At 41.6% G+C, this 15946-nt stretch overlaps 1 protein-coding gene across 2 annotated transcripts in view; it reads left to right on the forward strand.

Annotated features, from left to right (window-relative positions):
* Positions 1-15946, forward strand: part of RERE (arginine-glutamic acid dipeptide repeats) — a 408992-nt gene that overhangs the window by 312695 nt on the left and 80351 nt on the right. For both annotated transcript variants that reach the window (XM_036256631.1, XM_036256632.1), the window contains one exon: positions 3641-3739. In XM_036256631.1, coding sequence (XP_036112524.1) covers positions 3641-3739 — 99 coding nt within the window. The remainder of the gene's footprint in view (positions 1-3640; positions 3740-15946) is intronic.

Genomic DNA, 15946 nt, shown 5'->3' on the forward strand with positions numbered 1-15946 from the left:
CCTTTATGTTCTTATGAGTAATTTCCTATTAATAGCCATACTGAACCAGAGTTTTTTGTTTTGTTTTTTATCCTCACCCAAGACGTTTTTCGATATTTTGTTCAGATAGAGTGGGAGCGAGAAAGAGAGAGAGAAACATCGACATGAAAGGGACACATCGAGTGGTCGCCACCCACACGACCCAACCAGGGCCGGGGACAAACTGCAACCGAGATACGTGCCCTTAGTGGGAACCGAACCCGGGTCTCTCTAGACCACAGGCTGGCTCTCTAACTGCTGAGCCAAACCGGCCAGGGCTGAACCAGAGTTTTAATAAAATTTCATAAATTACTAATATGAGTAATTATGTTACACGTAAGTGGTTTTTATTTATAGTTTTTAACAATTCTTTTTCTGTGTCTGAAAAGGCTACTCTCTAAATCTAGAAAATTGATGAAAATTGATATGAGACTGCTTTCTTTATTTTTTCTCTTTCCTTTTAAAAATATGTGGCATACTCTGTGCCAGGTACAATCCCTAAGCAATTTACGTGTATTTTCTAATGCTATGCTCACAGAAGGCCTGAGATCTAGATGTTATTATTATACTCATTTTTAAAGGTGACAAAATTGTGGCCCAAAGAGGGTAAGTAACTTGCTGAAGTTACACACCTAGTAAGCAGTAGAGCCAGAATTTTGAGTCCATATTCTGGCTCCAAAGTCCACCATTTTTCACCTCTCCCTGTAATTAACCCATATACTATAATTACCTTTTGTAAAATGTTGTTAGTTTACCATGACCTTTTTATGAAGAATTCATCATTTGATCAACTTGAATTGATTTCAAATTATTACTAAATGTGTGCTTTTAAAAAAATTAAGTAGGCATGCAATTTTTCCTTTTATTTAGTTCCAATTAAGGTTTGTTAGCTCTTAGTATGGATCCTCATTATAGTATAGAATTTTTCAAATACCTGCTTATTCTGGATATTAGGCAACGTATGAAAATCTAACTTTAGCCCTGGTCGGTTTGGCTCTGTGGTCCAGAGAGACCCGGGTTCGGTTCCCGCTAAGGGCACGTACCTTGGTTGCAGTTTGTCCCCAGCCCTGGTTGGTCGTGCGGGTGGCAGCCACTCAATGTGTCTCTTTCACATTGATGTTTCTTTCTCTCTCTCTCTCTCTCTCTCTCTCTCTCTCTCTCTCTCTCTCTTCCTCCCTCCCTCCCTCCCTCCCTCCCTCCCTCCCTCCCTCTCTCTCTCTTCCCCACTGTATCTGAACAAAAAATGGGAAAATGTCCTCAGGTGAGGATAAAAAAAAGAAAAAGAAAATCTAACCTTATTTTTATACTTCTGAAAGAAGACTAGATAGCAGATAATTTTCAAGCATTTGCAAAATACAGTATTTTTAGTATTTAGTTTATTTAGTATCGTATTTATAGTATTTTATTTTAAAAATAGTCTAATGCTAAATGTCATAAGAATACATAAGATAATATCTAGTATTCATATAATTGTACCCCCTCTGCTCCACACTGAATCACCACCGAATCCAGCATTGATCGTTGCTTTGTCTTGGTTTAAGGTAGTTGACTTATTGTTATAATTAATAGATAGCCTCGACTTCCTTGGACAGTAATATAAATTGGGGTCCTCTAAACTGTGAGAATACCCAGGACATTTTAATTTATAGTACATTCAGTTTGATGAATGAGCAATGAACGTGGGTATTTGTGATATCCCTTCTAATAGTAGTTTAATAGTTAGAAGGGAGATTCGCTGTGTATGTTTCAAATATCTATTTCGTTCAACAAACATTTGTCACAGGCTTTATACCCAGCTCTGGTGCTGCAGCAGTTGCTAGGAAGGCAATCTATACATCCTTCTTATGACTCTTCTACTAAAGAGAAGAAACACAGGGCTCTCTCCTCTTGTGAGTCCGCAGCTCTTTGCCTGTACCTTGGTGGTAGTAATTACTACAACCTACTTTATCTTGTCACCTTGTATATGTTGCATCCTCATAACACAGTCCTACTAGTTCGTGAATTTTCTAGAAACAAAAACTGTGACCTAATAAGGATTGTGCCTTATTTGTTCTGAATGTTCAGCAAATACTAGTGACTTGTTCAAATAAGGGGTTGAAGCCCAGGTGAAAAGATCAGAATGCTCACTCCATGAGGCATGGATGCCTCTGCCTGTTCTGCTGACTGCTGTATCCCAGGGTCTAGTACAGTGACTGGGATGTAACAGCTCTTAGTCAGCATAAGGCTGAATGAATTCAAATAAATGGAGATTTAAATTTGGGTTGAGGCTACCTAGGGACCTTAGTCAAAGGCATTTATTAATTAGTTTAACAGGTGTTTCTTTTGTTGGATCACCTTATGCTACGGACCATGTTAGGCACCAGAGATACAAGTCTTAGCCAAAACAGATTCTTTTTTCTTTTTTTTTTAATTAATTTATTTTTGTTATAGATGTTTCTCCTTTTCCCCCCACTGATTCCCCCCTCCTCCTCCCTCCCTGCCCTGTCCCCAGCTTTGTTGTCCATGTCCATTGTTCATGTATACATGCATATAAGTTCTGTGGTTTATCTCTCCCCCGCCACCCCCTCTTCTGGGGATTATCAGTCTGTACCCCACTTCCACGTCTCTGGGACTACCCCATTCCTCAGACTGTTATGTTCATTATATTCCCAAAACAGATTCTTGTATCAGAGAATTAGATTTGAGAGGGAAAGGCAGATCACCAGTGAGAATTTTGGAGGGATGGCCACAGTTTAGAAATGTAGATTGAGCCCCAAAGACCTTTCTGCCTGCTACTTCTCTCTACTGTCTGCAAGTTGGGACTAGGAGTGGGGTGCTCACAGGAATCAAGCAGGAGTGTCTTTGCCAGAGACAGAGGCACTGCCTGGGGTTGAAAAGGATGTGGAGTGAGAAAAGTTCATTAGACTGTGTAGGTAAACTAGCATCTTCATTCATATGTACTCAAATGTTAGTATACCATTACAGAATTACTTGTTTCTTTAAAGAGCTCTTCTGTTTTAGGTACTTGAAAATTTTTTTATTTTATTTTTTTAGTGAAATTACTACAGTTGAAAGGCTTAAGAAATGCTAATGGGAAAGTGCATAATTTAGTGTGTCATTAGGCTGCTTTGGGCAGAATGGGACAGACTAGGGATCATTGGCTGGGTTTGAGTCTTGGCTCCATTGCCTGTCGGCTTAGTGTGGTGAGCACCTTTACTTGACCTTTCTTTACCTTAGTGTCCTCATCTTTAAAATGGGGTGATAATAGTGCCTACTCCATTAGATTAAATGAGAGAATACCTTCTTTGTAGGATTAAGAAAAATAATGAGTACATGGAATGTGCTTAACACTGTGCCAGGCCAGCTGTTCAGTAAATGTTATTGTTGTCCTTAATTCTATTTCTATTATTGCCAAAAAGTTAGATCTGCCTTACCTGTCTTCCTCTCTCAGAACAACTGGAACTGGGAGGGTGGTTGGATAAGAACAAATTATCATGCTGACTAAAATGATTGTGAGTTTGTGTGAAAACTCAGTAACAGTAACAATCCTTCTGTTAGAGTAAATGCAGGGCTTCCCTTTATTGATTTGCTTCCAGTTGTGTTATTTGGTGCAATTAACTAACTAAAATTGTTGTTGTTTTAGCTACATGAAAGCGGTTATGATGCTGGCAAAGCCCTGCAGCGCCTCGTTAAGAAGCCTGTGCCTAAGCTGATCGAAAAGTGCTGGACCGAGGATGAAGTGGTGAGCTTGGGCAGGAGTGTGCCTTGTGGTTGGGTCATTGGGTGTTTACTTCTCAATGTGTGACCTCCTGCTACTCGGGGGAAAGGGGCTCATTCCAAAGAACCAGTCATGTGTACAGATTAGCCATGGCATCCATCAGGCAAGGGAAAGAGTCTTTAAGCTTAAGGGTTGTACAGCAAAGCTTGATTTTAGGAAGCTTAGGATCCACATATAAAGGTTGTCTCAGCTTTCATGGAAAGAGAGAAAAAATTGATAAGTACTCTTTAAAAAAGTTCATTGTGGTTTATTGGTTGGTGTTTGGTGCAAGCTAGTGTTTGACACTTCCCTGTTTTCAAACACAAACATGTTAAAACCAGTTGATACAAACCTAGAGTAGGACAGGTGACTTTTTTTTTATCTTGAGGGCTGGCAGGATCCCTAACCTGCTGAAGGACATTAGTCAAAAGCAGGAAGCATAGACTTACTCAAATAAATACATTTATTTATAAATACATCTTCCATGTGCATCCTGTTACTATGGTCCATTAAAGAAGGTGGGGAGATAGAAATGTGCCCACAAATAGACATTTGCAAACCCACAGATTCCTATCTTGGCAGAGTTCTCATGAAGCCACATCCCCATCTTGTGACTTGTAAAAGGTATTGCTAGAAAAACTTAGAGATTTCTTGTGCTTTGCAAATATAAGTGTTACCACATGGCATTTGCCGTTTAGGTTGAATGAAATTAAGATGAAGGCTGGCACTGAGACACATATTGATTGTAAGTTCTTCACCTATATTTTGAAATATGCTAAGAAAGAGTGCTTAGAAATTTTATGTGCTTTCCCGCTCCTGCTCCTTCATTTTCTCAGCAATATTTATTGAGTGCTCATAATGTGCCAGGAGCGATATCAAGAACACAAGGTCCCTCCTCATAAGGCTTATACTTTAAGAGGGAGATCACCTGCAAGTCAGTATAGGTCAAGTGGAGGCACACATACTGAGGAGAACAGAACAGGGTCTGGAGGTCAGGGATCAACTGGAGAGGGGTGTTTGCTGTCTTTTGTAAGGGGCTTAGAAAGGCCTGGGAAGTACCACTTGAGCAGAGACTTTAGTGGAGTAAGAAGTTGAGTCTTTTGGATATCAGGGGGAACAGAATTCTGGGCCCTAATGGGAAATAAAGCACACCTGGCATGTTCGAGAACTAAGTGGGAACACCCTGTCAGGAGGGGGTCCTGCTAGGACAAAGCAGATGTGGCCAGTGGACCTATGAGCAGCACCTTGCTATTTGCTCTGTAGAGTCTGAGCAGAGGGGTGGCTCAGTCTGCCAGTGGATACACTGTGCTGAGTGGAGAGTGGGCTTTGGAGGCTGTGTGGGAGTCCAGGTCCAAGACTGGGAATTGTTAGTGCAGCAGCAGTGGCAGTGGGCAGTGGTGAGATCATGGGTATATATACTGAAGGGAGGGCGTGAGAGTTCATGTTGGGAGGAGTGGGAAAATCTAGGGCACAGCAGGGATGGACTGCCATGGCCCTTGAAGGGTAATAGTAATCCTTTAAGACTCTGAGTTTATCTAGTTTATCAGACTTTACATGCAGTTGGTGGTGCTGTTTGAAGTTAAGACTTTAAAAACCTTACATGATTACAAAGGGGATGGAAACATCTTAAACATCTGTGATTGTTCAGACAGTGACCAAAGTAAAGATGTTAAACTCACCTGTTTTGAAAAGTCATTTGATGTTGTTCTTTACTATAGACCTACTTATGTGAGAAGATAAGACATTTGCTTGATAAAAATTTAAAATTCTCCAGGCCTTTGTAGAAGAAAGACATAAGGAGATGAAAAGGGTGGAATGAATGTGTAGAATGTGACCAGTCTGCACATCCTTGTCATTACACATGTACCACGATAATGGCTTCTCGTCCTTACTCTCCCTCAGTTCTTGAGCTTCTCCCTCCTTCCTTTCGGGTCTCTTCTCTCTTCCGCCTTCCTGTTCCTCCTTTTTCACTCATGCCTCCCCAGCTCCTCACTAGCCATGACCCTCTCCTCCTAATTTCTGCCTTGACCTTCATTCCCTTTGGAATTTTAAAATTCCAACTTAAAAGAAAGCTCTTACTGCTTTAAAGAAAGCTGGCTCCCTTTTTCTACAGCACCTGCTTATGTGGGGCATGATATGGACTATGTCCTCACAGTTGCTGCTTGGGGACTTTGAGCAGAGAGTGGGATGAGAAGGGGAGAGTCTCACACATTGGAAAAAGTCAAGCTTTATTTTAAAAAATGAAACAGGAGTCCAGACTGCACATTTCCAAGCACAGGATAATGTGTCCGGGGAAGTTTTGGTCATTATTCAGTCCTGCGGGGCCTGGGATAGCGTATTGTCCTTATCTGTACGAAGTTCAGCTTCACTTTCTAAAACCTCAAGAATGAATGAGAGTGATTAAATAATTGATAGACTGAGGGAATCTTTTGATGAAAGTACCAGATCAAATCTTTGAATACTGTCATGTGGCAGTAGGCACATGAACTGACAGGACTCTTGAGCTTAGTTTGGTTTAGACTGTGAGAAAACACCTGTGTGTGTGTGTGCGCGTGTGGCCACCTTCTGTTGAATTTACATTTTCTGATCTGGGAAGCACAGGAATAAGCTAAACAAATGTGTTCCTACTAAAATAAGTATATAGGCCTTCCTCACCTTTTTTTCCCTCTCAGTTTTTTTATGTACTTGGACATTCTAGTTATGTTTAAACTTCATTGCCTCCAGTACCTGCGTTTGATCTGACTACAGCAACATCAGTGTTTTCCTTTGCATTTATCTGAATTGAACACTGAGAGGGTTGGTAGGATGAGCACCTGATGTGTGAATCCTCGGCTGGTCCGCGAACGGGCATCTCATGTACTTCTGATTCCTCTGGGCCACTGTTATGGAGCGGGCTGATTTCTCCCTTGCCAGTCCAGGCCCTAACCTTCTCCAAGGCTTAGAGCACTTGTCCTTATCCCATGGTGACTGTCCCTCTCTGAGCTTCATCTCCTCTTTGGATCATTTATTGGTACCTACTCCTTAGCTCCTCATGCTAAGTTTGAGTCATCATCACCAGCTCTTGTTCCCCAGCCTTTATTTCTGAGTCGATTACCCTCCTGATTTGTAAAATTAAGAGGGGAAGTTTATTCATGGTGGGAATCATGTCCGGGAGAGAAGAACGTCTCTGCCTGTGAGGGGCGTGAGGAACATTGATAACGCTTCACTGAAGATGTAATAGTTAATAATTATGCATCAACATGAAAGAGCAAAACTTTTACTCGCATCCAAAGCTGACCTTAAAAGTTTTACTTTTGGAAGATGTTCCCAAGTTAATGTTACTGATACTATCACTAACCTCTGCTTCTCAGATCTTTCAGACATTTACTAATTTTTGAGACTTTAGGCCTCAAAATTGCACAGTGGGAGGCCTTTTGTTTCACACTTTCAGTAATTCCTATGACAGTGTCTGTGTGTATAGATATGATGCATCCTTCTGAAGTTGCTTGGGGGCCTAGATGCTTCAAATCTTGTTCGACTAAGGCAGATTCGTGCCAGTTTCTGTCAAATCCTAGGCCAGATAGTGACACCTGAACTCTACATTGGTAGAGTGACTGAGAAACACCGTGGTAGCTAGCTCATGGCAGTCTTTCACGCTAAATAAACTGGGTCAGATTAGAGAAGCATTTTTGAAGAAATGCTAGGTCAGTTCATGAAGTTTATTAAGTACCGTTGGTGTGGGCCAGGATGGAGCCAAAGTGAATGCTGGCTGCTGCATTTGAGAGTCATATTGATGGTTAACCAGTTTCACTTACATTATGCTAAAAATACTGTTCCTTTTCAGGAAGCCTTCAAAATCAGTAGAACTTATGAAGAGAAGGACAAAAACACAGATCTGAACTTTAAAAAAACCTGAAACACTCGATTATTAGGCTTTTAACTAAACATGATGAACACATTTAAATATAACACAAAGGCCCCAGGCTGAACTGCACCTAATCGAAATGGATTAAGTCACCCTTCCATGCTCAGATAGTTATTAATTCTGTTTATTTATGCATGCAAGCTGAAGGTAGCAAATGCTGCTGTTGTCTTGTTGCTTATTGCACTGGGATTCCATTGCTGCTTGGTGCTGTGCTCTTAATTAGCATTCAGCTGTTGATTATGGAAATACTGGGGATGCTAATTGAATTCTTTTTAAAATTCAGGGCCTGCATTTCCCTTGTGGAACTTGGCCTGGCTTGCAAGGTTGTAAGATTGGGTGGTCCACTGAGCAGTGCATTTCACCCTTTGCTTCCCATCTATTGGGCTGTGTTTGTTTTGGAATTTTTTTTCATGTTGAATTAGCTTTCAGCAAAAGTCCAGGTGTTACATAAGGCAAAAGTATTGTTGCTTACGATGTTCCTGCAGTGTTTCCATTTCATCTTGGGTCACTGTACTTTTATTTTGAAATATGCTTGCCTTTAAATATGTTATACCAGTTTTTGATGTAATACATTGAGGTGAACAACATAGATACAAATAACCTCTGAAAATTTTACCCAAAGATAGTTAATCTGTGGTGGCAATAAACCTTAATTGGTCATGTATATGGATTTTCAAACTCACGAATTTTAAAACGTCTGAACTATCCTTCAATTTAAAGCTCAGTTTATCACAAATATAAATGAAAATCATTCTTTCAAAATTGACATGGCACAGCAAACTGATTTTCTGAATATTTGTAATCCAATGAACCCCGTGTGGCTGGTGCAGGAATTACTTACACAGAATACACACAGCTGTTTGCATGGGGTCTTCCTCCAGCAGTGTCTTCAGATGCCTTTGTTGTGCCTCTTTTGGAATGTCTGCTCAAGAAAACGTTGTTTTCGTTGTTCACTCTTTTCAAGTCAGGCATCTGGATGTGCCAGACGACAGAGCTGCTTAGTGGGACAGAAATACAATGAATTTTATTTACTGTTTGTGTGGCAGCTTTAGAAAATGGAATCCACAGCAAAACCAAAGTTAAGGTTCTGGAGCAGCAGGAGGCCATGGAGGTGAGAGCGGGGCTAGTGGCAGGGAAAGGGCCTCTCCAGGCCTACAGTGAGGTCCATTGTCTTGGTGCTTAGTTTTAAATTTTATTTTTTCGATATAGGGGATGGCTTCATTACATGATATTCATTTTAGGAATGGTCAGATTCCCAGAGTTGTTGAGCATTTTGTGTAGTCCTTCAGAAAATGTTGTTGATAGGAGGGTCCAGTAGGTAATCTAATATGAATCCATTTGTTCTTTTGTAAAACTTACGTCAGTTTTTCTATCGTTAGAACTTTGGTTCTCACAGTTTTGGGGTTTTGTGCTCTCTTTTCATCTGCGTGCAGGTACATACATTGTTTTATGTAATTGCACATTTATCTAAATTGAATTGTAACATTGATAGTCTCACTTTCTAATGAAATCTTAATTTGAAAATATTTATAGTTCACTTGGAACCTGAAATGTAGACATGCCGTATTTAGTGCAGCACATAATAGGTACTAGTAATTTTAAATGGACTCAAAGCAGGTTTTTCTTTCTGATTACTCTTCCTCTAATTTCATACTAAATCGGTGCTGTTTCCTAATGCTTAGATATGAGAGTAGAAGAGGTAAGAGAAATATAAATGTTATCTTATTATATATTACTCACTCATGTTATGTATTTTTTTTTATTTTTAATCCTCACCCGAGAACATTTTTTTTTTTGCATTTATCTTCAGATAGAGCGAGAGGGAGAGAGGGAGGAAGAGAGAGAAACATTGACTGGTTCCCACCTACACGACCCCAGGGACAAACTGCAACCGATGTACGTGCCCTTAGCGGGAACCAAACCCAGGACTCTCTGGTCTGCAGGCCAACGCTCTAACCGCTGAGCCAAACCGGCCAGGGCATGTTATGTATTCTTATGATGATTCGTGGTAAAAACCAATCCTTAATATGATTGGCTCCCAGCAGCCTTTGAATCAGACTGTTGTTTAAAGAAGTCAGTAGTGTGATAGAGTTTATTGTCAAGTTCTTTCAGAAATGAGACAGCAAATTAAAAGTCATTTATAGCCCTGGCCAGTTTGGCTCAGCGGTTGGACCATCAGCCTGCGGTCCAGAGAGACCCGGGCTCTGTTCCCGCTAGGAGCGTGTACCTGGGTTGCAGTTTGTCCCCAACCCTGGTTGAGTTATGTGGGTGGCAGCCACTCGATGTGTCCCTTTCATGTCGATGTTTCTCTCTCTCTCTCTTCCTCTCTCTCCCTCCTACTCTATCTGAACAAAAAATGGAAAAATGTCCTCGGGTGAAGATTAAAAAAATTTTTTTTAAATCAATTATATGTGCAGAAAAGTTGGTGTAAGGCAATTAATCAATTTTGTCAGTTTGCAGTAAGATTCTGCTGTGTAACAAGCTGTAAAGAGAAATGTATTTTTGAATCCTTTAGTAAATAAGGTAGGCCAAGCATTAGAACGGGAGAGATATTTCAAAAATATATTTCAGTATTTCATGTCCAAAGAAGTTGCCTATGGGTTAAATCTACAAATTCAGCTGTGATGACCTTGCCTTTCACATACATGGCTTCATTGCTTTCTAAGCTTCCTCTTTATACTGTGGTCCAAAAAGTTAGTGTATCTGTTCTTCTCTTTCCTTTTTTTTTAAATCCTCACCCGAGGATATTTATATTCAGACAGAGAGGGAAGGAGAGAGGAAGAGAGAGAGAGAGAGACATCAGTGTGAGAGGGACACATCGACTGGCTGCCGCCGGCATGACCCCAACCAGGGCCAGGGATGAACTGCAACTGAGGTACGTGCCCTTGACCGGAATCAAACCTGTAATTCATTGGTCAAAGGGCCAACACTCCAACCACTGAGCAAAACTGGCCAAAGCTTTCTCTCTTTTTTTTTAGACATGGCTATTCTTTTGCCAATATATACTGTATATATATATTTTTTTAATCCTCACCCGAGGACATTTTTCCATTTTTTGTACAGATGGAGTGGGAGGGAGAGAAAGGAAGGGAGAGAGAGAGAGAAACATCGACGTGAAGGGACACATCGAGTGGCCGCCACCCGCACGACCAACCAGGGCCGGGGACAAACTGTAACCGAAGTACGTGCCCTTAGCGGGAACCGAACCCGGGTCTCTCCAGACCGCAGGCCAACGCTCTAACCGCTGAGCCAAACTGGCCAGGGCGCCAATATATTTTTTTAAGTTTCTTACCCGTTACCCCTAATTTTAGGGTTGTTGTTATTTTAAACCAACAAGAAATTTTGCTGGTCTTTGGGGCTGTGTATGTATGTATATGTACATGTTCAGGCCTTGGGACAATGCAGAACAGAAGTAACCCCACATGGAATACAAGCATTTCATGTAAATTATTCCTTGCTACTCAGAATAATCTTTTAAAATCAAAGAGTAGTTTTTATGGGACATTTTTCATTTTTGCTTGAAGGAGGGAAGCCTTGGAGAGAATCTTCAGCTTGAAAGATTAACAAACACTAGAGGAGTGGGTTACTGAAACCATGTTTTCTATCTTATGTTCAAGGGCGTGTAAAAAAATGGAGCTAGCATACACTTTCAGCCACTCTCAATCATCTTTCTCTGTTCCTTTAAAAAATGCGAACAAGACACAAGGGGACTTGAGAGATTGCATTTGTTCTCCCATAGATAAAGTGGTTATTTTATAAATGAAGAGGGTGGAAAACCCTTTCCTTCTGCAGTTCCTTAGCAACAGAACTGGAGTCAGTTTTAATGTGTATGCATAGAATAGGCCATGTATAGTGACATGGGAGCCTTACATTTTCACAGGTGAAGCACTGTATTAGCCTGGTAACTGGAATTCAGGCCTGGGAGAAGGAAACAGGAGGTTAAAAAAAAATAGGAACCCTACAATGAGAGGAAGTAACTCATTTAAAGCTGTCTCCTCGGCTGCTGTTCTGAAATCTAAACTCTCTCTTAGGTAGAGGTAATAATGGCCTCAGTAGTCCCCTAATTGCTACCTTCACTAGAGTGCCAGCCTATTTTATATTTCCCAGCAGTGTTTTGTTATTCTTCTTCCCCCTGCATGCTAAGTGACACAACTGTTTCAGCACTTGCTTTAAGACATTTTCCCAAAGTACCTTTATATGGGAGAATTTTCCACATATATAAAGCAAAGTACTGAGGTGTTAGGAAGCAGAATATGTTTGGTGGTTATAGATGGGAATGATATTTTCAGCAGTTAATCAGTAGCATTCAGGCCCAGGTCTGTCTTCTCTGGCTCTGTGTTTCCTGTGTTTGGTGTTGGGGCTTGGCCGATGGCGTATCTGCCCATTCTCCATTATTGTCCATCCAGTGTGAACATGAAGATAGGATGACCCCTTCTTGTTGTGTATCAGGTTACTTATTCGTTTCCGATTTTAGATTACTGGTTGCTGTCCATTTACTCATTCCACAAATATTTATAGAGCACCAAAACTCTGCCAGACACCATTTTATGTGCTGGTGACACAGCAGTGAACAAAACAGATAGAAATCTCTGTCCTTGTGGAGCTGACATTCTACTGGGGAAGACAGAGTAAAACAAGATCTCTAAGTGACATACCCAGTATGTTAGCTAAGTGCTAAAGAGTGGGGGTGTGCCCCCTGGGTCATGATGGCAGATTCCTAAGGGTGCTCCCACACTGGACTAAGAGGTCTTGAGGTTAAGGACTGCAGTCTGAGTCTTCTTGTATCCCTAGAAACAGCCCAAGGCCAGCAGGGTTGATCATCCGAAACTATTTGACCAGTTGAAGAGAAGAGAAAGCTAGTAGAGGCTGTTTTCTCCTCCAGATCCTCAAATCACTTCAGTTGAGTTGATGTACTTGGTTGAGCTCCTACTGTGCTGCAGTCAAGGGGGCTTCTCCTCCACCCTGCACAGGGCCAGTGCATGTTCTTACTGCAGCAGAATTAGCTGGACAGTTTTCTGGGGTTTTTTTTTTTCCGTCTTGGTAGCTTCCCCTGGAACAAGCAGCCAATCCCTTCCAGTTGTCTGTGGTTTTATTTTCTGGACTTAAAAAACAAAAACAAAAAACTCATTCTTTGCCACTATCGTTCAATACTTATTGATATGTGTGCTTGAAATTTTTTGCTGAGAAAGTGAGTGTTAGAGAGAGAGAGAGAGAGAGAGAGAGAGAGAAGAAGGCTCAGTAGGTAGCCCAGTGTTAATCTGGCCTCTGATTAACCCACCTTCCTATCTATATAGCCCATCACTCTTTCTGAAGTGGAATGACCTATTTGCTGATTTTAAGGCTGTCTGGGTGTCTTGGGTGGTATTTTTTGTGACTGTGATCTGTGGGTAATATACCTTTGCTCTCAAGTTTCCTCCAAGTCTCTAGTGTGCTCCCTCTATTAGGTCACTTTTGGAATGTTTTCTTCCATTGCAAAGGGCTAGACCCTATGTAGTTATCCCAGCAATAGGAAACAGAATAATTATCAAATAAATGTGCCAAGGAACAAGTAGGGAAGGGGCAAGGAAAGTTGCAAGTAAAAAATGAACCTGAAAATAAGAGAATGGAGCAGAATGAATGACATTGCACTATATGGCCTGAGGGCTAGAAAGTCTATCAATCCATATTTAATAATTAAAGTATGTATCTAGAGCCTTTTTAAAAGTGGGTACACTGTCATGCTGTATCATTTTATTACATGTCCAAGAACACTAGGAAGTTCTCTATCTGAAAGTAGGATGCCCTGGGACTTGCTGAGTCCCTGTAGCTTTGTTGCCGTGGCCCAGGGTCCTGCATGGCACAGACTCCACTCCTGAAATGCTGGGCAGGAAAGGAGATTAAGTTGTGCTGTCTCCCATCTGGAGGACTCACTGTTGGGGTGAGATAGGGTTAGAGTGGGGGCACAAACAAGAAGAGACCTGGTGATTAGTGGAGACAATGCTGACCTGAGAGCCAGAAGGCCTGGATGATAGTCCTCAGACTGGCAGCCACCTTTGGGACCTTAAGACAGTCAGAACCTCCCCTTGGGTCTTAGTTTTCTTGTCTGAGTAATGGTAAGAAAGGAGAAGGAAGGGGGAAAGGATGCCCTTTGCAATGGCTGACAGGTAGGAAATCAGGACCTGACAGCAGTCTCAGTCTGTTCCCTACCCTACCCTTCTACCTCTCAGGTTAAAAATTGAGCAGATGTTTCATCTAAAGCTGATGGAATCATCTCCATTTAAGAAATTTGAAACATGTATGTACACACACTCATGTGTTCTTTGCGTACTAAGCAGTCTTGGTTTACCCTTGCAGCTGCTTTGTAACTTTTGATTATAAATTTGTTTTTCTAATCTTTCCAATCAGCAGTAATAAAACAAAACCATTAGACTTCAGAGATGCATGTTCTGAATTATAAGCCATACCAGAGTGGGAGGCAAGGATGCGCCTTCACCTGTGGCTCTGCTTTACGTTACTTCAGTCCCTTTCCTCCTGACAGCGCTGCGTCTTCTCTGGGTCACCCTTACTGAAGCCCTTGGACATGTCACATTTGCTAATAAGCTGCTTTTCAAACAGGCATGTTCAGCCTAAATTAGTCATTTTCTTTTTCCATCTAGGGCCTCTTATTAATTAGGGTAACAGATCTAAGTAGGCTTAGTTATTCATTTTTGAAAGGGGAGTTTTAGAAAATGAATTAAGCATAGATTTGGGGAACCAGTTGACTGGGACCCAGAAACCCATAGATCATTAATTTAAAAACAAAATACCCTGCCCTGACCGGTTTGGCTCAGTGGTTAGAGCGTCAGCCTGCGGTCCAGAGAGTCCTGGGTTCGGTTCCCACTGGGGGCACGTATCTTGGTTGCAGCTTGTCCCTGGCCCTGGTTGGGTCGTGCAGGTGGCAACCACTCGATGTGTCTCTTACATGTCAATGTTTCTCTCTCTCTCTTCCTCTCTCTCCCTCCCACTCTATCTGAACAAAAACAACAACAAAACAAAATACCTTTGCTTGTAGAAGGCATTGGGCCCTTGTTCTGTGGTTCCCATTTCTGTGTTCCCAGCAGAACACTACTTGGAACTTAATTTCTCAGGCAGAGCCATTCTAGTTCCCAGAGCAGCCAGAGTGGGACGAACAGTGACAATTTGATGTTCTCCCTTTCAGTCCAGTCCATGGTAACAGAGTTCTTCAGTCTTTTAGCAGTAACAAAAGTTAGAAAATTATCTTCAGATCATTCTTTGGAACAGCCCAATTTCTGTATCAGCTTCCCAGGTGTTTGACCCCAGGATAGGCTGACCTTGGTAGTTTGTCTCCCTCACTGGAACTCTCTGACTTTATAATCAGCTCACATTTTCCCCTCTCCATTGCTCCTTTTCTCCTCCCGTTCCCCCTCCTCTTCCCTCTACCCCCTCCCCATCATACATTCCAAGGATCCATTTAGATTATCTTGCTTTTAGATAAACTTTCAGATGGATTGTTCTGTTGCTCACACATTTAGAGAAGTCACTTAGCATCACACCATATTATCCTCCACGGGTTTGAAATAATTTCAGGCACTCGAGAGTCCGTCCCATTGTTACAAGGATCTGTGTGTGTAGGGGAGACACCCACCTTCACATGAATATCTTTACAAAAGAGGTGGTGGATTCTTAATGTGCAAAACCAAACATTGTTTCTGGATAACCTACTTTAGATTTGCCTTTTAAAGTGTTATACAGGGAGCCCTGGCCGGTTTGGCTCAGCGGTTAGAGCGTCAGCCCCTGGACCAGAGAGACCTGGGTTCAGTTGCCGCTTAGGGCACGTACCTCGGTTGCAGTTTGTCCCTAGCCCTGGTTGGGGTCGTGTGGGTGGTGACCACTTGATGTGTCTCTCTCACATTGATGTTTCTCTCTCTCTCTCTTCCTCTGTCTGTCCCTCCTGCTCTATCTGAAGATAAATGAAAAAAAAAATGTCCTTGGGTGAGGATTAAAAAATATATGCATGCATGCATACAAACATACATACATGGAGAAAGAGAAGGGGAGGACTATTTTTCACCTTATATTGAACTTAATTCCATTGCACTTCATACCTGCTCTGTGCAAGGCTCTGCTGGGTGCTTGTGCAACCTTTGAACCACTGTCCACTGTCATCCTGCTTCCTCTAATTGAATCTTCTGTTTGGTTGTTGTTTGGTCTTCTGTTATTCAAGTGACTAATTTTTCAGAAACAAGATTTTAAAATGTATTGATTCCTTTATCCAAAAGGAAGGGAATAGATCTCTTACTTTAGGCAAA

Source organism: Molossus molossus, unplaced genomic scaffold (assembly GCF_014108415.1).
Source record: "Molossus molossus isolate mMolMol1 unplaced genomic scaffold, mMolMol1.p scaffold_m16_p_12, whole genome shotgun sequence".
NCBI classification, from domain to species: Eukaryota; Metazoa; Chordata; class Mammalia; order Chiroptera; family Molossidae; genus Molossus; species Molossus molossus.